At 36.3% G+C, this 25,277-nt stretch overlaps 2 protein-coding genes across 3 annotated transcripts in view; one reads left to right on the top strand and one right to left on the bottom strand.

Moving 5' to 3' along the window:
* Window positions 1-3,623, bottom strand: part of LOC100370630 (phosphatidylinositol-3,5-bisphosphate 3-phosphatase MTMR6-like) — a 64,652-nt gene extending 61,029 nt beyond the window's left edge. Inside the window, exon 1 of the mRNA XM_085497683.1 lies at window positions 3,494-3,623. Within this exon, the coding sequence (XP_085353809.1) occupies window positions 3,494-3,565 (72 nt within the window). The 5' untranslated portion in view covers window positions 3,566-3,623. The remainder of the gene's footprint in view (window positions 1-3,493) is intronic.
* Window positions 3,624-3,745: 122 nt separating this feature from the next.
* Window positions 3,746-24,621, top strand: LOC100370481 (uncharacterized). 2 transcript variants are annotated; one of them, XM_006824806.3, is made up of 11 exons: window positions 3,767-3,912; window positions 5,830-5,996; window positions 6,891-7,052; window positions 7,508-8,246; window positions 10,464-10,529; window positions 11,375-11,629; window positions 13,657-13,775; window positions 17,232-17,314; window positions 17,604-17,805; window positions 22,486-22,710; window positions 22,860-24,621. In XM_006824806.3, the coding sequence occupies exons 1-11, from the start codon at window positions 3,794-3,796 to the stop codon at window positions 22,952-22,954; spliced, it is 2,232 nt and encodes a 743-aa protein (XP_006824869.1). In that variant the 5' UTR covers window positions 3,767-3,793; the 3' UTR covers window positions 22,955-24,621. The 2 variants fall into 2 exon arrangements, with proteins under 2 accessions (XP_085353808.1, XP_006824869.1); XM_085497682.1 differs by lacking the exons at window positions 22,486-22,710; window positions 22,860-24,621 and adding an exon at window positions 20,044-20,200 and having other exon boundaries at window positions 3,746-3,912.
* Window positions 24,622-25,277: the final 656 nt, after the last annotated feature.

The following is a 25,277-nucleotide window of genomic DNA, read 5'->3' as shown; positions in this document are numbered from 1 at the left end:
AATTTAGTTTCAAGCCGTATTCAAGATGGCTGCCCCATATAGTAAATATTGGTAAATTAATTTAATTTTTTATCATAAGTACGCCAGTTGAATGTGATTAATTCATATATAACATGAACGGTTAATGGATTGTTCAGTTATTCCTTTATTGTGAATGAATTAAACTAGAATTATTAGTGGTACCATACCCCTGACACTTTGCTTCTAGCAAAAACAGTTTGAATTTTATTCTTAATTCTCAGAATGCTAAAGTCAATGTGAAGACTTTGTAGTTTATATGTTGATAACAATCATGTGACAATAAATACTGGAATGAGTAGTGAAGGTCAAAGTTATGTACACAGAAGTATACTTGACCATCCTAATAAAGAAAGTCTAATTATGCCTTGGTTGGCTAATAAAATTGGAGAAGAATTGTGCAAAATTGAATTAGAGTGATTGGTCTAATCATTAATTAAGCTTTGTGCCTAACACTAACAGATCTATAAACATCACAAATGCAAGTCTTGTGTGGTGCCATCTCAACTTACATGTGGACTTTAGCATGCTTCAGTTAAATCAATCTCATTTTTAGTAAATTGATAGACCGCTCAGCTGGGCTTTCTTACAAGGCAATGCCTGTTGCATAGTAATTATTAGAGTAATAGCCTTGTGTACAAAAAGAACATTTTTATATTGAACATTCTTGAGTAAGGAGGCTAAACAAAAAAGGTTTTGCTTCCCATCATCACATGCATCTGTCTAAAACCTGCGCTTCACACAATTTTTTGCAATTTTGTGTACTAGTGAAGTGTATAATGTACAGTAGTATGGGGAAATGTGTTTTATTTCAGAAAATGCTTTGTGTATCCAACCTTTAATGCATATTCTCAGAAGCATTATTTAATAAATGTTTGAACATAATATCATGTTGTTGTGGTATTGAATAATTTTAATAAAAAAAATTAAAACCGGATAACTGCAATACTTTTTAATTGTCTCTAGAAGGAGAAGCAAATTTCAGTGTTACCAAGGGTTTATAGAATTAGGGTATGCAACTTTCATACCAATGTACATGTATAGTGATTTGTGTTGAAGGTCTCACAAGAAACAAACTCTTGCTATTCGCCAACATTTAAAAGTGATTTCATTCAGTGTGCATCAATTGAACATAGTTCTAACCATAGTCCCTCTGTGATAGAGGGACTGAGTTCTAACTAATTGCATCATAACGTGAAGTGGGTGCTTGGAAATGTTTGATTGTGTAAACAGAAATGATTGAGATTATTGTCACATTCAAAAATGCAAAAACTAACTTATTACATGTATTACGAGTAAAGCACCAACACTAACTTGCCAAAACGTTTCGAGAATAGCAAGATGAACATGAATCAGTTCTTTTACAGACTCACTAATTGTAATTAAGATTTCTGGAAATGATTTTCCTGTAAATTTTGTAATAATATCACATTTCGCCTGACAGTTTCAATTTGAGTGTGATATTAGCTCATTCACACAAATCTATACCTAAATCTTGTAATATACCCTTGCTGTTATGTAATAGTAATAGTAATTTTATTAACACTTACACATTCACCAGAGGGATTGGCAATGGTTACAAATGTTTAATAAGAAATAAAAGGTTAAAAAAAAAAAAAAAATTAATAAAATAAAACAAACTAAGCTAATACATTACAGAGAAATAATATTAAGACCAAATTATTATACTATAAAATGCAAAACTTGAACTGTGAAAGAAGATTGTCACTGGGGTAGCTGTCTTATTTCAAAACACTTCTTTAGGTACCTTGCTACAGGAAGTGTTAGACCACTGTTGTTAAAGGCCGAGGTACTGTAGACTACTTTATTTTCGCTTGGAATTTATTTTCGCTATTTTCACTGGAGGGATAATTCCGTGAAAATAAAATCCAGCGAATATACTTTTTTTCCTATATTTCACATTAAGCTGATCAAAAATCAGTGAAAATAAATTCCATACAAAACACCCAAAAAGCCTTTTCAGCGAAAATTAATTCCAGCGAAAATAAAGTATTCCACAGTATACTATAAATATGCTCCTAAACAATACTATAGGGATTATTTCCTTGCTTGTCACGCTATAGTAAACAGCTTGAGCCAAGCTCCGGTAAAAACGCATTTTCTCGAACTTACAGATCGATTATGTCGTGCCAAAGTGAATGTATGTGACTATGAATATCACAGCAGTGACTGTGTGTAGTATTTATGACAATAAATAGTGTACGAGTTGAGATTTTGGCAGATAAAAGTTTAAAAACACAAACCGGGGAAAGGGACTTGCTACTAATTTTGAATATTAACTACTGTCAATCAATGTCACATGATTTTGGACCGCTGAAACAGGATGCGTCATAGGCTATGCAAGTGATTAACAACACTCATTAGCATAGCCCCACCTACAATTCACACTTGCCCGGGGCAAGTGAATTGGGCCTCTAAACAAGGCTATTTTTGGTGGCAAATTTTTAAAGTTCTGAATTTTGGGTTTTGCCATTTCAAATAGGACATTTCTTACGGGGGTATATCTTTAGCATGACATCATTAGGTGATGCCAGAGGTACATTACTTGGGGTTTGCAATGCGCATAGTACTGTATGGTGACATCATGTCAAGATCCCATTCAAGTCTCATCTCGTAGATAGCGAGACTGATGCTACGACCTTCTGACATGAAATGGGCGGTTTGTAATAATCAATAAAACATGTATTACCACATTCATAGTGAAAAAATGTAATACATCGAAAATGTACAGAAAATATAGTTATCGTATTATCGTCATATCGTGAGCAGCTATTTTGATCCACCTGGACATCTCAGTATCCTAGTTACCTTGGGCATGCGCATTCGCATTTTTCTGAGTTGGAACGCTTATGCGAGAGCGAGATTGAAACGAGATCTTGGTGTCATGTCACAGTAGTTGCAAACCCCAAGTAATGTGTACCTCTGGTGATACTCATCTTCTTCGTTTTTATCACAAATGTTGCATGATCTATTAGCAAGGTGTATTCCTTTGTGTCTGACAGTCTCAATTTTCAGGTTATGGTCACTGAGGCAGAATTTAGTTAAATTTTCGCGCATCTCAATATTTTGCAGGGTAACAAGGTAGGTTTCAAAAGTTACGTAATATTGGGTCACAGGTCAATACGGCCATTACAAAGTCAAAAAATTTTAGTAACTTCCTGTTTCACCATTTAAATATTAAAATTAATCACTGTTCATCACACCGAGAATATGTTGATTTCTCTCCGTTTCCATGGATAAAATCAACGTATTGTCTGAACTGTATGTCATTCATTTGCGGACATCAACATCCTGTGAGATCGAATGTTATATTAATCGCGGTGATCGAGCCGAAATATCATTGTGTACATTGCCCCTTCGCTCTTTACAAAGACGTCATAAAAAACGTTATTTTTTCCTGATATGATGCTGATATTTCTAGAATATTAATAAGTGTCAATATTAAAAATCTCACCTTTGGTGTTCGTATATGCTCCATAGCTGTGATTAATAATTCTTTCTCAAAATCAGATCCGCCATTACACATCCGGGTATTTGACACCTGCAAATCCTCCTCGTTCACGCAGTATTTGAGATCAGTCCCCGGCGTATAAATTTCTTGTAGACTGTTCCTTTTTACAAAAACGTATAACGCGCCCTGCATTATTTATATAAACATTACCGGAAATATGGACAAGACAATCTATTTTATTCGGACTTGCCACTGAATATATTATTCTTTGTGTGGATGAGGTGAAAATGATGTCATCCTAAAATGGCGGCAGTAGGCACGTTTGGTGGATTCGGTGCTATCAATCCTGCTGCAACAACAAGCGCTGCTACTGGTGGTTTGGGAACTGCAACAGGCACTGGGTTCAATTTTTCAACTCCGAGGTAGTTATATCCTCCTGATGTGGTAGAAATTTCCACAGATTTCCCAATCGTTTCGCTCACGCAGACACAGTATGAGCCGACTAGACTCAATAATGTATGGTGAATGTTGATGTGCTGTGCACTTGCGTACAGACGACGTCTTCAATCCAATCCCCGGACTCGTACTGTTTGTGTATCTTGACGAGTACGTCTTGAGTTACGGATTCCAAAACTTTTTAACAGTTTATATTACATTCAAATCATACCATACGTATTAATAAACTGAACTACATGTACCGGCGTCACTTCACCGCAGTGGAGCACGTTATTTATATCACAATGACACTGTATTACTATTATATCTGTAATATTAGCTGTGGATTATACCAATATTTTTTTAATATTTTTGTGAGGAGATCATTCGAAAATAATACATTATTGACTTGTTTTTAAAATTAGATTGAGTCTGGCATGCCGGCTCCTCAATCCCCGGGATTACACGATGAACTCATAGGGGATACTCTTGTTCTTGTTATTTAGGCAACTAATCTGGCTTTTGTTACCATTTGACTTTTTAGTCTAGTAAGAAAATAAACTGAAAATTATTCTTACTGACAGCCTCACACTTTAAATTATATTTGTATGGTTGCATGTGATTGTAAGTATGGTAAAGATTTAAGTCATGGATGTAATCTACATGGGATATGTTTGTTAATATTGAAGATTTCTTGGATATATTTGCATTTTACCAATATTTCAATATTGACGATTTAACTGCACATTGAGTTGTCACCATATTTTTTGAAAATATGTGGATATACATTGCAGCCTCGTTATAACGAACTCTTTGGGGGACATACATTTAGTTTGTCATTATAGTGAAACGTTCACTATAATGAAGCACATAATACATTGGGTTTGTTGTGAGCAGGACACATGCTACATGTATGTGTTCATTATATCCAGAAATTTATTATAAAGGTGTTCATTATAATGAGGTTACAGTGTATCCAAATTACCTGAATCCATTTGTATTTCAATCTTGTTTATATTTATATATATATAATCAAATGGTCTATTTTATTGACGATTTAAATCTATGTTGGACTCCATGAAAGTTTTTAAAAATATTTTGATATATACATTTGGTATATACCGGGGTACATTTTGATTTAAATCTTCAATATTGATGATATAAATTTATGTCTGTCTATCCATGAAAGTTTTTAATATTTGAATATATTTTTTAAATTCATTTGAATTTAAATCTTTAATAATGATGATTTAAATTCAAGTGAATTTAAATCATAAATATTGATGATTTATTAGATTTAATGCTTCCCAAACCATAGTGGACTGTAATCATGTATACACAGGCTGACTGAAGTATTTGTCATGCCATTCACATTCTGGTGAAATTCGTTTTTGGAACTTTTTGGCAAATCCGACTCTCCCTGATATAATGTGAATAATGAAAATTGTGAAAATCTGAGATTTCTGTAATTTTTTTTACTCGGACATTTTGCATGTGCAATCTATCATTTCTTTTAATTTCTTGAACCTTAGAGGGCGGTAGTTATGCCCCATCGTATTCAATGCATGTAACACACAATTTAAAATGTACAAATAAAAATATAACACCTGAATAATAATGAATGTTTTGACAAAAATAGTAATATTAGATTGAAATAATGCTAGATTTGTACAGCCTTGGTGCAATCACATACCTGTACTATCCATCTTAAATGAGCAAATTATGTCACAGAAGTTATATAACTTTGATGCTGTTTATGTTAGAATAGTGGAACTTTCCAGCTTCCCAAAAATCCAATTATTCTGTGTGTGTAGTATTGATGACAGAGATTAAACGATTTTATTGAAAACTAATGTACATGTATAATTTATATAAAAATTATCATTTTTACAATTTTGTTACAGTGCTGCCGTAGCACCACTTGGAGCTAGTGGTCTGTCTTTAGGATCTGGAGGAGCTGGTCTACTTGGTGCTGCACCTGCTATGTCTACTGCTGGTGGATTCTCTTTTGGTACTCCTGGTACATCTTTAGGAGGTTCACTCACATCTGGCACTGCACCAACGCAGTTAGGTTGGTACTCATTATACTCATTATATGATTTTGATGGACGTCGTTTAATTAGTGATAGACAAGTGACCATTTTGTTTTAACAAATGCTATTCCAGAGCCATATCGTTGACATGCCTTGACCGTTCATGTTAAAACGTAATATATACATCAAACATTACATCAGTCACATAAATGTATATTATGTGCATGTATTTACTTGACAATTCAGAATTCAGGATGGCTGAATTATGGCCATATTTCTATTCAAATTTCATCAAATTAATCAAGGATTTCTGTCCTTCGAACTTGTTCAATCTTGGTATAAACATTGGCCATTATGGGAACTTTATGCATGTTTTTTTTTGTTTTTCAGATCAAATTTAAAATGGCAGCCTAGTGGCCATTTGGTTTTAACCAATTCGGTTCCAGAGCTAATTGTGCTTAGACTTTCCTTAGCCATTTGATTCAATAAAAATTCCACATGCTCAGGTTTCATCACAGACCACCATGAAATGTCATTTGAGTCAAACACCTATGTAAAGCAGGATTTGATACATTGATAACACCTGTCAACAAGCAAGCTATTCTCTGATTGGTCTGACCATTAGGTGTTAGGGTTGGGTAGCCAATCAGGCAAGATCTTGTAAATAGCTTTGCATTGGTTCTGAAATGCAAATAACCATGGGAATAATGAGGCCCATTCATTTGGTTAGTGTTTTCCATTGCATTTGTGATCGGTTGAAATTCATTGCATGTATTCCTGATCTCTGTGCCATACAAATCAATTAAATCACAATATAATGATTATTTCCAATTCACATTTTCGATATCAAGACTGACTCAATTTCCAGTGTGTATTCTATCATGGTATGAGGTAACTTTACATGCTGTTTGCAACTCGTTTTATATATTTAGGTGTAGCACCTACGCAAGCTACAACATCTACTTCTGCGTTTGGTTTTGGAATGAAACCGACCAGTGCTACTGCTGCATTGAATCTGGCTACTCCTAGTGCAGCTATTAAGCCTACTTTATCGTTAGGATCAAGTACAACAGGAGCTTTAAATCTGAGTACAGGTGAGGACTTCTTTTCAAATTTGAATATGCTTTCATCTCTGTTACGTTTAAATACAATGTTGATTGGGCGTGATGGTGGTGGTAAACTTTGTTTTCGTTCATGTAATATGTAGCCATTGAAAAAATACCGCAAAGTATGCACTCTGGCATCAGTCAATGCATCACCATACTGCCTTTGCATGCATATTTTGTGTTATTGTCGTAATAGCCTCATAATAGTAAGTTTTGCCTTTGAACGGGTTGGACAAATATTTAAAAATATAATACATTACATTAAATATTTGCATGACTTCCATTTCATGATTTTCATAAACAGACACAAATTTTGAAATTTAAAATACTTGATTTCTGTGTCACTTTCTCCGTCAGTCCTCAGGGCATTCCCACTGCCTTTCTATCAGCCCCAAGTGTTTGTGTATCACACTGATGACTTGTTTTGTCTTGTTTGAAAACAGGAGGGTTGGGAAATATATCAACACCATCATCGTTGGGACAATCAGCAGCCACTGGTTTTGGCTTGGGTTCTGGTTTAGGCTTGGGTGGACTTGCATCCTCAGCTAACTCTGGTCTTGGATTAGGTAAAGGCCTAACAACTACAACTACAACTGGCACTGGTGGACTTGCAGCATCAACTGGGCTTGGCCTAGGCTTATCAACAGGTTTAGGTGGCCTTACAACATCTGCTGGTACTGGCTTAGGTGGCCTTACAACATCAACTGGTACTGGCTTAGGGGGACTTACAACATCAACTGGTTTTGGCTTAGGGGGACTTGCTACATCAACTGGTACTGGCTTAGGGAGTTTTGCAACATCAACAGGTACTGGCTTAGGTGGTATCACAACTTCAACAGGCACTGGCTTAAGTGGCCTCACATCAACGGGTACTGGCTTGGGTGGCCTCACATCAACGGGTACTGGCTTGGGTGGTCTCACAGGATCAACAGGGACTGGCTTAGGTGGCCTCACAGGATCATTAGGTACTGGCCTAGGTGGCCTCTCAACATCAACAGGCATTGGCCTTGGTGGGTTAGGAACATCAACTGCTACCGGCTTAGGTGGCCTTACAACCACAACCTTAGGTGGGCTTGGAACTGCTCCCACAGCTACCGTTAGTAGAGGTTTGGGGGGCATTGATCCTGCAACAAGCATTGCCACGTCTACAACTGGAACTACAAGTGCCAATGGAAAGTTGAGGTAAGGCATTTCACTTGTAATAAATGTGAATATGTTGCCATGATACATATATGTATTACTTATTGATTAACCATTTAGTCAATGTATTAAAAGCATGAATGTAGATTTATTCTTGTACAACAAAAGCTGTTAATGAAAGAAACTAAGTCTCTTGTAATATAATCTGCTAACCTTAAAGCTGATTTTATGTAAATTTGAAAGGGTGAAACGTCTCAACCTGAAAAAGTGTGTCTTAAAATATTACCTGAATCGTTTACAAGTCAGACTAGCACTCTCAGGTTTGTTCATTTTGGGAAGATTTCTTCAATTAGTTTGCTGAATATTTTTGTCATTTTGGGGAAAAATTATATTTTTAACTTTTTTTGGAAAACCGCTGGTCCAATTGCTTTATATTGCTAAACCTTCTTCATTTAGTGACCTTTACACTTCCCTCCAAAGATATTGAATGGTCCAACCCTTGGCCTTAACCATAATGATTTAACCAAAATTTCCACCACATTGTATTTTATACAATACCCAATAATTTGAAACATTCTGATTAAACTAAATAAACATATGCAGCAGATCTTTCTCAACCAACAAGTTGTATTTTTCATATATTGCATGATTGTCATATCTCATTTTTGACTCCTGTGTGCTAAGCACAAAAAGGGAGTCTTTGCAGTTAGTGTGTCTATCTGTGTGTCTGTGTGTGTGTCTGTTTCACTGATATCTCAAGAACCATACATTGATTTTTGATGAAACTTGGTGCATAGATGCTCTGGGCCAATGCGCAGATTTGATTAGGTTTTGGTAAAAATCTGTGCAATATTAATTACCTAATTTGCATAATGATTAATCAATTTTTGGCTTTTCCACTGATATCTCGAGTACTAATCATCACATTTTAATAAAACTTGGTACATAGATGTCATAGAACACTGCACAGACTTGATAGTTTTTAGCTGATTTTTAACTGTTTCATGATCGTTTCACTGATATCTAAAGAACCACTCATTGGATTTTGATGAAACTTGGTGCATAGATGCTCTGGGCCAATGCGCAGATTTGATTAGTTTTGGGTAAAAATCTGTGCAATATTAATTACCTAATTTGCATAATGATTAATCAATTTTTGGCTTTTCCACTGATATCTCGAGTACTAATCATCACATTTTAATAAAACTTGGTACATAGATGTCATAGAACACTGCACAGACTTGATAGTTTTTAGTGTAATATCAGTACATATTAATTACCTAATTTGCATAATTAATTAATTTTGAGCTTTTGATATTTCAAGTAGTAATCATCACATTTCAATGAAACTTGGTACATAAGTGTCATGTGACACTGCACAGACCTGATAGTTTTTAGGGTAATATCAGTACATGTTAATTACCTAATTTGCATAATTAATTATTTTTCAGCTTTTGATATTTCAAGTAGTAATCATCACATTTCAATGAAACTTGGTACATAGTTACTTAAAGATTAGTTTTGGGGTAAATATTTGTGCATATTAATCACCTTATTAGCATAATTAGTTAATATTTAGCTTTTCGCCCGATAACTTAAGTACTGATCATCATATTTCAATGAGACTTGCTACGTAGATCCTCCAGGACTATGCAGAGACCTGGTTAGTTTTAGGGTAAATAATTGTCGATATTAAATACCTAATTCGCATAATTAGGTAATTTTTTTCCATGAATGTTCCACTGATATATAAAGAACCACTAATTGGATTTTATTGAGTATTCATCATCACATTTCAATGAACCTAGGACTATGCAGAGGCCCAATTAATTTTTGGTAAATATTTATGCTTATTAATCACCTAATTAAAATAATTAATTAACACTGATATTTCAATTACTGATCATCAAATTTGAATAAAATTTGGTACATAAATGCTCTAGAACAATAGACAGGCCCGATTAATTTTGGGTTGAAATTTGTTCATATTAATTCTCTAATAATAATTCATAGTTTTAGTTCTAATCACATTTCAATGAAACTTGGTACATAGATATTACATTACGCAGGCCTTATTAGTTTTACACTCAAATCTGTTCATATCAGTTATCTGATTTACATAATTAGTTTTCAGCTATTCCATCAATATCTCAAGTAAATTTTGAATTAATTTTTAATGTGTCTAAAATAATCTCAGCACACGGGAGTTCTTTCTAAGCTTTCTTTGATCTCATTGATGATTTATCATTTTATTAACAGTAATAATAAAGCATTGAAAGAGAGTGCATTACCAAATGATATTGTGGTAGCAGTGGAATCATTCAAGTAAGTGAGATGGTTTTTCTTGAAATTTTCATTGAAAACATATTTTAAAATTTAAAGTAAAGATAAACCCTACTCCAGAATTATAGATGGATGGATGGATGTGAACAACACAATGATTTCTGTACACCACAATTCCTGATTCCCGAATTGATAGCATTTGCACGGTTATCGATTGTGTACTTGCACATATTGCGTGCCCTGACATCAACAAACCAGAAGGTAGGAGAGATTTCAACCATTTGAAACGTGCAGAGTCTCAGTACACCAAACATCAATGTTTCAAACTTGCAACGTTAAAACTCCTCTCAAATAAAACTGCCATCATCATTCAACCAACCTCTGAAAATGTGCACCTATTTAGCTTAATAACGAACATGAAAATTACCTTCGGCTATCGTGTAATATTTTCATATTTTTTGTGGGTATTTTGGGAAAAGTATGTCATGGTCCATTTTCTCTGAAAAATTTTCTTTTTTTAAACTGGAAATCTAGTTTCTAAGCTGTCTTGACTATTTCTTCTAGGTACCCTTGTTTGTACCCACCCACATTCACTCAGCTATTTTTAAAAACTGTTTCAAATATGATGCTGCCTTCCTTCGGGGTTGCATGTCTGCCAGTGTTTTTTTGACTTTTTTACTTTTGTCTCACCCGCTAGGGTTGGTTATGCATGCGCAAATAGAATTACATTTGGTATTCAGGATCCGGAAATTGCCAACTTGCCTGCTACCCCTAAATAAGGAAAATATGTGGTCTTACATACATCATTCTACACTATGTGTATTCTATTGCTGCAGATAAACACATTGTTGAGCTTGTATGGTCTGGTTTTGTCTTCTTTCTAACAGAGTGTACGTGAAGAAGCAGAAGGATATTCGTGAAGAGAACACACGATTTTCTGCTAAACCTTTTAGTAAAGCTGAAGACGAAACCCAAGCAATTAGACAAGCCTTATCAGTTGTTTCCAACGGTCTACACAGGAATGCTTCTACTATACATAAATTGAAAGAGGAAACTTATCAAGAGTTGAAAAATGCTGAAATTGCACAGAGAACCAAGGAGATACCTCTGGCTTTACAGCTGGATAACACGTCACCTTCAGAGTAAGTTGAAAACTTTTATGACTATTTGAAATCAAATAGTGTTAGCACTACAGCTGGATAACACGTCACCTTCAGAGTAAGTTGAAAACTTTTATGACTATTTGAAATCAAATAGTGTTAGCACTACAGCTGGATAACACGTCACCTTCAGAGTAAGTTGAAAACCTGTGACACTTTCAAATCACATACTGTTAGCATAGGAATGATATTTGAAATCACAAACAAATGAAATATTATGACAGAACCCTACACCCTCCCCGTGGCTTTCATTGCGTATGGAAGTTATTTTCACGAGAGATGCGGTGTATCCTGTGGCCGTACTTTCACCAGCGAAGCGAATGAAAGTACAGCAGAATACACCGCATCTCGAGTGAAAATAACTTCCATACGCAACGAAAGCCACGGGGAGGGTGTGGCGTTTTGTTATTATTACATATGTTCCATATTTGATTATTTCGTATTAAAGAAAGAACGTGCAAACCGGGATGGAATTTAGGTCGGGGAACCCCATTGCCCATTAATATGTTCCAATATAAGAGTTACGCCCTAGCAGCGCGTGTCAGTGTAGAACGTGCCCGGAGAACGCGAGTCACTGTTTGTTTGAAATTAAAATAATCAGACGTCTAATCTGAGTCACTGTCCGAATAAATAACTTGTTGACGTTTAGTTGGGACCACGGCAGAACCAGAACTTGAACTGGACGACTATGATACACAGTTTATTTTGAAGTTAAAAGTTCCGCCACAGAACTGTGCATTGGCAAACATGCCGTGCAACTGCGGTACTCCACAGACGGGATGACTTTTGTCGACAGCGGTTGTCGCTTAGCTGCACGCTACAACTTTGTGTGTGATGTTGCTTGCTGGTCGTGGATTGACTAAGTCTTGATTACCGGTTAAAATGTTGCTCTTTTGGCGTTGGTAATTTTTATTTGGAACTGAGTAACGCCGCAACGTTACCAGCAGAAACCTGGTATCTCGATGTTGATGGTTGCGGCTGCATAGTAATCACTGATTTTACTGCTGGTGTATCTTCTGAGAGCCCTTCAAGGTTTATAAAACTCAGTTTCCAGGTGGTCAATATACATTAAGTTCTCCCAATCGTAGTATTCCATGTGATGTACACCTGACATGCCAAAAATGTTGTTGAACGATTTGAACTGGATAAAAATAGCAGACGAAAATGTGTTTACAAAATAAAAATAGTTCGGTAGCCAATGAAAATACCATGTTCATTTGCATATTGACTGTGAAAATACCGAAAACATTATTGCATGGGTGATATGCAAATTAGTTTGGGCCAAAATAAGTGACTGTCTAAAAGTACCATTAATGTTGTTCAAATTTCATTTCACTCGGCAAGTATATTCATGTACCCCAAGGGGAAAATATCGTACTTCTAAATATTGTTTATTCCGAAAAACTGTACTCCTGAAGGGACTACTTTGTTTGCTCTCAGACCTCATTTGCATATGGGTTGTGGAGATACTGATTTTGATTTCAAGGACGAATCAAAATAAACTGCAGTACATATGTAATAAAACTGTTTATTACATTTTAAATTTAAATGAATTTGTTTTATTAGCTCTGCTGTCGACAAAGTCGACACAGCGGAGCTGTTCATATTACTGATTGTCCGTCGTCGTCAACTTTACAGTTTCAACTTCTTCTTCAAAACTGCAAGAATGTTTTCAAATTTGATATGCAAGTACCTTCAATGGTTCTTTCTCAGATTTGTTCATTTCATGTCAAAATCTCGAATTCTCTATTTTTGGTGAATATTTTTGTAATTTTTGGTAAAAAGTGATATTTTCGACTTCTTATTAAAAACAGTCAGATTGCTTTGATACTATACATATTGTTCATTTTCTAATGATATCTTCAGTTCTTTAATTGAAATGTGCCTTGCTAACAGCGGAGCTATCTCAGCCGACAGGCTGCTTGTTTTGAAAGATATATATAATGGTATACTGCAAGACACTATCATACAATTAATCTGTGGCATTGTCTTCTTACCATTTAATTCAGGTATTTTCAAAGACTAGTTGAAGAATTTGAAAAGCAAATGCAATTTTATCGACTTCAGTTAGAAGAACTGGAAGGCCATCTTGGGTCATTAGCGCAGCCATCAGGATATACACCACAAGGTATGCATCCCACCCAGCGATTACCTTACAGTCATGCCATGAAATATGGTTTCTATAGTATGATGCAGTTGAGGATATTGCTCTTTATTCCATGTATCATGCCTGTTCCATTCGTTACCCCGGTATTGCATATTTTTGATATCTAACCCTATAGGTCCAATTGGCTATTGATGATCTGATTGGCTGATGCAAAGAAAAACATTTAAACTACACACATACATCTTGCATCTTAGAATATGCATAAATTCGATCCGATTCAAGATAAAAGAATGATGATCATTTTTGTGCTGAAAATTTATCAAAATCAGCATTTCTTCCATTCTAGAACCAGCTGTGTATAACATAAATGGATTTTATTTTGTTCAAACATCAAACACGTTTTCTCTGATCAAGTTCAAAATAGCGAACTGGCAGCTATTTCGTTTTAACAAATCCTGTTCCAATACTATTCTCTGACATGCCTTGATCGATCATGTTCAAATTTTATATATACATGATGTATTATATCACGCATATGGACATTATTTGTTTTTATGGTTTGATTCAATATGGCTGAATGGTGACCATTTTAATGTTAAAAATTCATCAAGATAAAGCAGTTCTGCCATTCTGAAACTGGATCTTGGTTTGGAACAATATCTCTGACACGACATGATTTTTCATGTTAAAATTTTTATGAATACATTATGTCACATGATAATGCAATTCAATATGGCCAAATGGTGGCCATTTTAATGTTGAAAATTCATCAGAATCAAGCATTTCTGCAATTCTTTGTCAAGATCTTGGTCATGCATAGATAGATTTTGTTCAGACTTGATTTGTTCATTGAACATTATGACACTTTGATGTGCTTCATTTTGTTTTTAGTCCCCGTTCGGACGCAGTCCGAAAACGGGGACTTATGTTTTGCCCTGTGTGCGTCCGTGCGTCCGTGATCACCTGTATCTCGAACATGCATGGACCGATTAAGTTCAAACTTCACTCATACATCACACATTATATGGGACATATGCACATGCATTTTTTTCATGATCCGATTAACGATAGCCGAATAGCGGCCATTTTAAGGCCGAAAATGCATCAAAATCGCACATTTTCACCATTCCGGACCCGGATCTCAGTTATGCATGGATGGATTTTGTTCAAATTTGGTACATACATTAAACATAATAGGACCTTGATGCACGTCATTTTTTTTTTGGGATCGGGTTCGAAATGGCCGACTGGCGGCCATTTTGTTTTAAAGAATTCAGTTCTGGATCCGTATCTGAGACATGCTTGGATTGATCGAGTTCAAACTTCACACACACAAGGTACATCATGTCACAAATATGTATGTGCATTTGTTTCATGATCTCATTAACGATAGCCAAATGGCGGCCACTTTAAGGCCGAAAATGCATTGAAATTGCACATTTTCACCATTCCGGACCCGGATCTCAGTTATGCATGGACGGATTTCATTCAAATTTGGTACATACATTAAACATAATAGGACCTTGATGCACGTCATTTTTTTTTTCGGATCAAGTTCGAAATAGCCGACTGGCGGCCATTTTGTTTTAAAGAATTCAGTTCTGGATCCGTATCTGAGACATGTCTGGATTGATCAAGTTCAAACTTCACACACACAAGGTACATCATGTCACAAATATGTATGTGCATTTGTTTCATGATCTCATTAACGATAGCCAAATGGGGGCCGCTTTAAGGCCGAAAATGCATTGAAATCGCACATTTTCACCATTCCGGACCCAGATCTCAGTTATGCATGGACGGATTTCATTCAAATTTGGTACATACATTAAACATAATAGGACCTTGATGCACGTCATTTTTTTTTTCGCATCAAGTTCGAAATAGCCGACTGGCGGCCATTTTGTTTTAAAGAATTCAGTTCTGGATCCGTATCCGAGACATGTCTGGATTGATCAAGTTCAAACTTCACACACACAAGGTACATCATGTCACAAATATGTATGTGCATTTGTTTCATGATCTCATTAACGATAGCCAAATGGGGGCCGCTTTAAGGCCGAAAATGCATTGAAATCGCACATTTTCACCATTCCGGACCCGTATCTCAGTTATGCATGGATGGATTTTGTTCAAATTTGGTACATACATTAAACATAATAGGACCTTGATGCACGTCTTTTTCTTTTTCGGATCAAGTTCGAAATGGCCGACTGGCGGCCATTTTGTTAAAGAATTCAGTTCTGGATCCGTATCCAAGACATGTCTGGATTGATCAAGTTCAAACTTCACACACACATGGTACATCATGTCACAAATAGATATGTGCATTTGTTTCATGATCTGCTTAACAATAGCGGAATGATGGCCATTTTAAGGCCGAAAATGCATCAAAATCACGTATTTTCACAATTCCAGAACCGGATTTCAGTCATGCATGGATGGATTTTGTTCAAATTTGGTACATACATTAAACATAATAGGACCTTGATGCACGTCTTTTTTTTTTCGGATCAAGTTCAAAATGGCCGACTGGCCGCCATTTTGTTAAAGAATTCAGTTCTGGATCCGTATCCAAGACATGTCTGGATTGATCAAGTTCAAACTTCACACACACATGGTACATCATGTCACAAATAGATATGTGCATTTGTTTCATGATCTGCTTAACAATAGCGGAATGATGGCCATTTTAAGGCCGAAAATGCATCAAAATCACGTATTTTCACAATTCCAGAACCGGATCTCAGTCATGCATGGATGGATTTTGTTCAGATTTAGCACAATGTGTTGTACATATGCAGGTGCATTTCGGTCATGATCTGCTTTGAATGTATATGTCACTCAAATATGAACGGAACGGGGACGTGTCATTGACAATGACTTGTTCCAATTAGATTCAAAATAGTTGACTGGTAGTCATTTTGTTCCAATGAATTCATTTTCGGAACCATATCTCTGACATGCTCTGAGCACTCGTGTTCAAACTTTCCATATTTCTCATGCATTTAGATAATGCAACAATGTATATTATTTCGGACTGGTTACTATGGAATCCCTGCTTTCTCTGAAATATTTAAAAAGTAAACAATTAGCTGCACTGCACATATACATGTCATATGCAACCAAATGTTATTCCAATTCCATGACACTTTCCCAAGTCTAGTAACATGCTAGTGATTCAATAGCAGCTACTTTATTTATTATTTTACTGTTTATTTGGTTTACTGGTACTGTGATACACATTTGGACAAAATAGTAATACCACGATGGAAAAGGCGATATTGGTATATCATAACTTTGTGATTCAAAACAGACATGTTCCTTGTTACTGCACCTAAATACTAACAGTTTATCTTCCTGTTTCTCTTTATCCCTTCCTCTCTCCCCCTCTCTCTCCCCCCTCTCATTATAATTGTTCATTAATATCTCCAAAACCGTTAAAAATTCAATATTTTATATTTATTTATATTTCAGAATTATCCCTGATAATGTTCAGACTACATGAATCATTCATTGCGTTAGCTGCTCAGTTACAATCAGTACATGAATCTATTAAGGTGGGTAAGTTTCCATGGTGATATATTGAGAAGCTCCATCAGTTTATGTGATGGAGATGAAAACTAAATTGATCTCTAAAGACCACAACTTCTTATATATGCTAATTGCAATTGTATAGGAACCATCTATTTTAAAGGGCCTTTTCATAAATGTTTGTAAATTCCCTGAATCAGTAAAAAATATTCCAAATTGTAATATTTGCAATTCTTAATGTCACTTGACATTCAAAGAAACCTGATACTCATTGTCGGTCAGATAATTGACTCTAATATTGATTTCATTTTACAGACACAAAAAGAACATTACTTAAATTACAGGAAGATTTTTCATGGTGAAACTAACGATATCTTTGCTGAGAGAAAAAGAATGACTGAGCAGAAAAAACAGAAATTGCCGCTTGCCATGGTGGGTCCTGTTCCATTTGATACAATGTCAAGTGCTGCAGCAGCTGCTATGGCAACAGCAATGACTGCATCACAGAAACCTGGAGGTAAGGTTGTTTGAATATCATTCTGGTTATAATTTTTTTTAGTTCCCGTTCGGATGGTAGTCTGAAACAGGAATTAGTGTTTTTGGTTCTGTGTGTGCATGCGTGCGTGCGTGCATGTGTGTCTGTGGGCAATTGTGTAGATTCTGATCAAGAGGGACTATAAATCACATGCATCTAATACAAAGTTGTTTTAATATTAAATTAATGTCAATAAAGTTGTAATTATGTTGGTCTGTCAGAATGTTACCTTTATTTGTATTTGTATTTTGTTTGATATCCTGATTTGAATATGATTGCAATAAAGATTATCAATATTTTTACCATGTACCTGGACCCTGCCTTTCCCCTACATTGTCTTATGATTCAGGCAATGTGTTCCAGTGTTGCATATTGGGAGAAGATTTGTTTAAGTGAGGTAAAATGTAACACACCTTGTGTTTGAGTCAATGTTTACGGATCGCTGTTGTCACTTCGCAATAGTTAAGATTGAATAGTCTGAAGATCACTAAATTATTTGGTAAGTACAGTGGAGTAATTTTTTTTTTATCTACTGAGTGCGTTTTTTTTATCTTATGTATGCTGCAATAATAGATTTACCTGTTCGTTTATCATTCAAGCTCCGTCAAGCCAGTTATTTATTTAAATTGTGTTGGAGAAATAATATTTTCTTGCGTTTAACTTAAATGTATGTAGCCCTACGTATAATGATGTGTTGATCGGGGCTAACTAATGGACAATGCCCTAACACACTGCCCTACGCAGTCACGGTTTGTTTTTGTATTCGATTGTCGCAAATAGTGACCATGCATTGAAACGTGTTTTTTGACATATTCAAGACGATCATTCTGAAATACCTGGTTCGATTATCACAATAAAAATTCATTGATCCAACAGTATTGATTTTGAGTGCTGTTACGAGAGAAAACTGAATAACTTCATTCAAAACGCTCTATTTGAGAGATTAGCCAAATTTTTACATCAGTAGTGTTAGAATGTCATTTTTAAACGAAATGTAGCCTCGAGACAGCATGGAGTAGTCATTTAAACGGTAAAATAGAAGTTTATGTCGATCGATCTCTGTCTTTTTATTGTGAAGATGCTAAAAGTTCATTTTTGCTATCCACCATGACTGCAGAGATTGAAAGCTTTATGATCACTGTGGTCGGTCATCGGTCTGTGTTATGATACTAAGCCCCCGATACAGTCTGTGTACGTAGGGCTAAAATATAAAATGATATATTTGTAAGAAACGATATATGAAATTTCAGGACTTGTACTGTTGCGGATCTACAAAGGTAATTTGTTTGATGCCCGTAGCAGGTGGTCAATGGACTGCACCGCTTATTGGTGCAATTGTATTAGATCATCGGTGTTCTCGTTTGTATCTTTTAACCAGTTAATATTCACAAAAATACTAATTTTAAGTAACTGGGTGTTTATCTAGCTGCAATTTTTAAATGACGTGAACTAGCTCTGTTAATATCGTGATGATCTTCCATAATTTGCAGCCAAACACGGTGCGGCGCCATCTTTTAATATATAGTAGGTCACCTTGTCACAGCGCCATCTACGTCCAAGGTAGATTGTTTGTATCCATTTGTTTAAATGTGCGTTTGAGAGAACCAAATTATTATTGTTGCAAGGTTTTGGTGGATTTATGTGAACTGTATATTGTTTCATTGTAAAGTTTTTTTAGTCACTGTTTCAAGCGCAGCCTGAATAGCAGGCAATTAATTCTTATTTCCAGTTCCCGTCTGTGATGTTTCTAACATTTTCTCAGAAATTCTGCAGCAGATATTGATGAAACTTGGCAGGTTGATGAACAAGTCTCTGAAAATCCTCAGTGGGTCTTTTTCATGATTTTCATCCAAAACTACCTTTCCCTACACCACTGAGAGAACAAATGAGCATGCTCAGAATAAATAATTAGCTTAGATTGTAATGCTAGGGTTTAAGTGATATAATGACCTGGTCATGACCTTGATCTGAATCAGTGACAGATGGGTCATATCATTACCAATCTCAATGGAAACTGTAGAGGGGTGTCAGGGCTACATTTTGATGGGAATTATAGTGATGATACTGAAACAAACCCAGGTCCTGGTAATATACAAAGACCTGAATTAACAAAGAAGAAGATGTTTGCAGATGTTCCATGTATTATTTTAACATAAGTATTTTATAATTAAATAACGAGGACTGTGACATTCATGTCTTGTTTTTGTATGTTTTTCACAGGATCTGGATTTGAAAGAAAATTTTGATGGCGACATAGTGCCTGCACTAAACAACTCTATTAGAGAGAAGACTTGCTGACTTTACTTAAAATTTTTTTTTACACTTTATTTTATCGAAAAAAAAGTATGAATATAGAAGTATTTATTTCGACTTTGAATTTTTCATTGTACACAAAATAAAGTTTGTAATAAAAAAACTCAACACTAACAACTTTTTTTTCTGTGTGGATTTATGCAACTTTATTTGTACAAAAAGAGAATGATTCTGTTGCTAAGTGGTGATGTAGAAGGAAGTGCTGGTCCTACTTCAAACTGTGAAATAACAGGTAAATTAATGATTGCAGGTTTAATATGTTCATCAAGGTTCACCTAAATATTTGGGTACCACATCTGGAGCCAGTACATGCATGACAAACAGTCTTGTAACCTTGGTATAGTAAATGATTATGGATGCTGCTAACTGGAACAGTATGACTATTGGTAACAGACTAGATATGGGACATATTGTATTTAAAACTTATCTTAACAAGTCAATCCAGTATGTATTTACAGGTTGGTTGCTGATTTAAATGGCTACATTTCATACGAACCAAATCATTCTGGGTGCCTTTTTGAAGTTGACTTTGACCTTGTCACTGCATTTCAGACATTGGACACTGCATTGAAAAATGTTTCGAAAGTATTCGTACTTGATCAGTGCACTGTTAACCATTTTCTTTTGTTTTTTTCATGTTATTTGTCATACTCTGTATGTACACTGTTTTGGTATTGGTATTTCACCACATTGTAAATACATTTCTTGAATATTGTCAAGACTAAGTTTGGAACATGAAGATTAATTTAAACAGAAACTGTCATTTACAATGACTTGTTGATCTTTGTTGCTTCAGTCCTGCGAATGATCTAAGGTGACTTTAACCTTTTCACCACCAGATTTTCTCGCCCAAATTCTTCTGCACTCTTTTTATATTCTTCAATATTTCTGGAAATGAACCCTAATTTTGGAGCCAACAGACAATTTGAGTCGATTTTCTGAAAGAAAACTCAGACTCGTCAAAAAAAAATACAGGTAAATTTTTGTGGCAAAATAGGTAATTTCCTATTCTGTCTTCAAGGCAGCACGTTCACCACTGTTTACGTAATTTACAAGTGTCACACGTGTTCAGCTTAGCGTCATTGACAATGAAACCAATGTTGCAATATTGTAGCAACCCATACCTGTGAGAAAGGTTGAAAGCACGTTGTTTTGGTTTCAAAAAAATATTTTGTAGCAGCTTGCAAATCCATAACTGGGGCCAGCAATTTTGCAATGTCACGCCAAAGCCTGCCAACTTTTTTACCATCTTTCATCATACCTATTGCATTTCTGTCATGAAAATTATTCTTCTGTCATGGAGAAAAAATTCTTTCCATTTCAAGCCCTGAATGGTAACTTCACCATGATTGATAAGTGTTCAAGTCTGATAAGAAGGCAATGTTGACTTGATCTCTATATTGGAAAACTAGTAGTGATGTCAGTAAAGCAGATGCTTAAAGGTCAAAGATTGACAGACTATAACCAAAAACATTATCTGCCATTGTATCAGAATCGTTTGCACGCAACCCCAATTTTCTTGTCTGTTTGTGCAAAGAGGACAGTTTGAAGCAGGCAACGAGACAACACGTTATAGACTGGGCGAGTCAGGCCTGGGAAGCTGTATCTACTGATGTAGTCAGAAAGTCATTCCTGTTGACAGTCATTGCAAATGATTTAGATGATTCTCCTGATGACTTGATTTCTGGGAAAATTGTGTGCAACAACATCGATGAACTTCAGGACAAAGCTGTAGGGATTTTGTTTGACGTTGATGGCAACAGTGACGCTAACTTGGACTTTGATGGTTTTGACTTTGACGAAGATGGCAATGAACGTACAAATAGAGATCTGAGAACTATGCAATTTCGTAATTTTTACCGTGTAAATTATTATTGATCTTGTATGACAGTTTACCCAATATTTTAAAAACTGAAAATAATTTTACACAGAGTGACGTCTGACATTTTAGTTCATTTTGAGTTCACTTATATTGGGCGTGTTTGTGGGTGGGAAAATCATAATTCAAATGATTTGTCACATTATGTTTGTTATACTTCTAATGTTGCATATTGTTCAACTATTTTCTTTGCATGTTATCATTTATTGTTCTATTCCCTGTTGTAGTTTGATTTGCATGACTTTTCCCCTTTTTTGCAGGGGATGTTCGGGCATAGGCCCACCCCTATTTTTTGGCAATTTCCCATGTTCAGGACCCTGGGCACTTGCCCGAATAACTATGGTACTATCAAAAAAAAGTTTGGTGTAGTATTTGTTTTTACCTTGTTGGACAATCATCTTCCTACATATAGGTGCTCGCCATCAAAACTGAAATATAACACTTCATACTCTTTGTTTATTACACTCCAGGTCCCAGTATTGGACAGTCAGGAACGGCATTTGGAACTGGAGCCACATTTGGTGGATTTGGCACTCTGGGATTAGGAACAGACTTCGGCAATAAAAGTGGATTAGGAACAATGTCAGGTTTAACTAGCAGTGTTAAACCTACTGGTTTTGGTACAAGTCTAGGTGGTAGTCTAAGTGCTGGGCCAACTACTGGAGCTACGTCATTTGGTGCATTCGGTACAACAGGTAAATACGTTCAAAATATCGTGGTACCCATTGTGATGTCAGATTGTGGCTCATCATATTTATCTTCAATAACTAGTTTGATAATGAGGCTAGTTAATTACTGCAATTCTACTTAATATCAAAATGACATTTATATTCTCCCCTCATAGGTTCTACATTTGGAGCTACCCCCTCAACTGCCACATCTAGTGGAAAACCATTTACATTGCAAAAACCACCAGGAAGTAAAAGAGGGAAAAAATGATGACCAATGGAAACTAGAGTTGTGCAACAAAAACATTGCGAGATATACAAGTATATGGATTAGATTGGCTGAATAAAATCTGTGCCAAGAGAAGTCTGGATTTATGCAGCAACCTGAACAAACAGTCAGACTGGTACCTCATGGACAAACTGTGAATAAATCAAAACGTGGTGAATGAACTGATAAGTTCAGGAACAAATCCACTGTACTGTAATTGTCTCGCAGATATCCAGGTTTTATAGCGATCTGTGTAACACAAATACATGTTATAAATGTAACACAAGGCATACAATTATACAAGTGGTATTGGATTATTTTAAGGATACCAACTTTGTACACACAAAGACACCACAGAGTGAGTAATAGCCTAATCGACTAGATTTGGTTGCGCAGTGCCTCAGTTAGACTCCTCAGCCAGCACACAATGAGTGCCCTGATTGGTTAGACTCCTCAGCCAGCACACAATGAGTGCCCTGATTGGTTAGACTCCTCAGCCAGCACACAATGAGTGCCCTGATTGGTTAGACTCCTCAGCCAGCACACAATGAGTGCCCTGATTGGTTAGACTCCTCAGCCAGCACACAATGAGTGCCCCGATTGGTTAGACTCCTCAGCCAGCACACAATGAGTGCCCAGATTGGTTAGACTCCTCAGCCAGCACACAATGAGTGCCATGATTGGTTAGACTCCTCAGCCAGCACACAATGAGTGCCCTGCTTGGTTAGACTCCTCAGCCAGCACACAACGAATGCCCTGATTGGTTAGACTCCTCAGCCAACACACAATGAGTGCCCTGATTGGTTAGACTCCTCAGCCAACACACAATGAGTGCCCTGATTGGTTAGACTCCTCAGCCAGCACACAATAAATGCCTTGATTGGTTAGACTCCTCAGCCAGCACACAATAAATGCCCTGATTGGTTAGACTCCTCAGCCAGCACACAACGAGTGCCCTGATTGGTTAGACTCCTCAGCCAGCACACAATAAATGCCTTGATTGGTTAGACTCCTCAGCCAGCACACGATAAATGCTCTGATTGGTTAGACTCCTCAGCCAGCATACAATGAGTGCCCTGATTGGTTAGACTCCTCAGCCAGCACACAATGAGTGCCCTGATTGGTTAGACTCCTCAGCCAGCACACAATGAGTGCCCTGATTGGTTGGACTCCTCAGCCAGCACACAATGACTACCCTGATTGGTTAGACTCCTCAGCCAGCACACAATGAGTGCCCTGGTTGCTTAGACTCCTCAGCCAGCACACAATGAGTGCCCTGATTGGTTAGACTTCTTAACCAGCAAACAATGAGTGCTCTGATTGGTCAGTCAGTCACATGTTCAGGTTTTCTGTCCAACAAGAGAAACTTCCAAGATGCTTGTAATTTCATCACACTGCCAAACATTGTGACGTATACCATTAGATTACAAGCAAGCCAAACATGTATTTTAGCAGGAATCAAGAGCTGCCCATCAACATTGAGCAGATTTGGTATTGTGGGAAACTTTTCTAATGCTGTTTTTGACAGGACAACAACAACAACAACAATCTTACAGCTGGAGAGAATGGATGAATCTTGTGACGGTGTTTATGTGTTTCACATTTATTGTATGCGAACACTGAAATCAAATGAAATTAGTGTTTATAATAAAACATTTATTACAAATTTATTACATGTTTGTGTTGTGTACAATTTGTTTGATTACTTGAAATTTGATAAAACTTTCACAAAGAAGCCTAAATGTATATGTTAAGCGCAATTGCTGATGTTCAACCACTTCACAAAACTTTATTGGGAAGGGTTTTTATAAAGGGATAAAAATACTATAACAAATTTGGGTTGTTTTAACCCCCCCCCCCCCCCCATACGATTTCATTGGGTATAGGTACATTTGGTAACACTTATTACCCATAAGTCTTTGGAGTTCTTAGTAAATTTACTATCTGTTAATGCACTGTGATTGGTCAAGATTTCATTTGAAATTTGTTTTTTTATAAAAGAAAAAAAAAAAGGCTGTACCAGAGACAAGTGATTTGACCGGCCTCTTGTGGCTTGGTGTGCCACAACGCTTAAGGTGGGAACCAGGCAGCCAATCACTGAGTGAGTTAGACAGTGTAATTACAATACAGTGGCGATTCCGGGTAATCAAGATGAATGGACCTTCATGACTCGTATCTACACATTCCATTACATGTAAACGACAAGTCCAAGGGTAAGGTTCTGTTTGGCTTGATACACCAGACTTGTTTCACCATGTGGTCCTAGACTACCACTGGCTTGGATATCTCTGTATACACTAGCGCAGACTCGGTGTATTGGTATATG

This window comes from Saccoglossus kowalevskii, chromosome 4 (assembly GCF_978046115.1).
Source record: "Saccoglossus kowalevskii chromosome 4, keSacKowa6.1, whole genome shotgun sequence".
NCBI classification, from domain to species: Eukaryota; Metazoa; Hemichordata; class Enteropneusta; family Harrimaniidae; genus Saccoglossus; species Saccoglossus kowalevskii.
This window is presented reverse-complemented; position numbering and strand designations above follow the sequence as displayed.

What these genes read in the sequence shown, in the direction of transcription:
- LOC100370481 (XM_006824806.3), top strand. Translation starts at nt 3,794, where the DNA reads ATGGCGGCAGTAGGCACGTTTGGTGGATTCGGTGCTATCAATCCTGCT. An exon ending in AGTGCCAATGGAAAGTTGAG is followed by an intron (nt 8,247 to 10,463) that starts GTAAGGCATTTC and finishes TTTTATTAACAG; the next exon opens with TAATAATAAAGCATTGAAAG. An exon ending in GTAGCAGTGGAATCATTCAA is followed by an intron (nt 10,530 to 11,374) that starts GTAAGTGAGATG and finishes TCTTTCTAACAG; the next exon opens with AGTGTACGTGAAGAAGCAGA.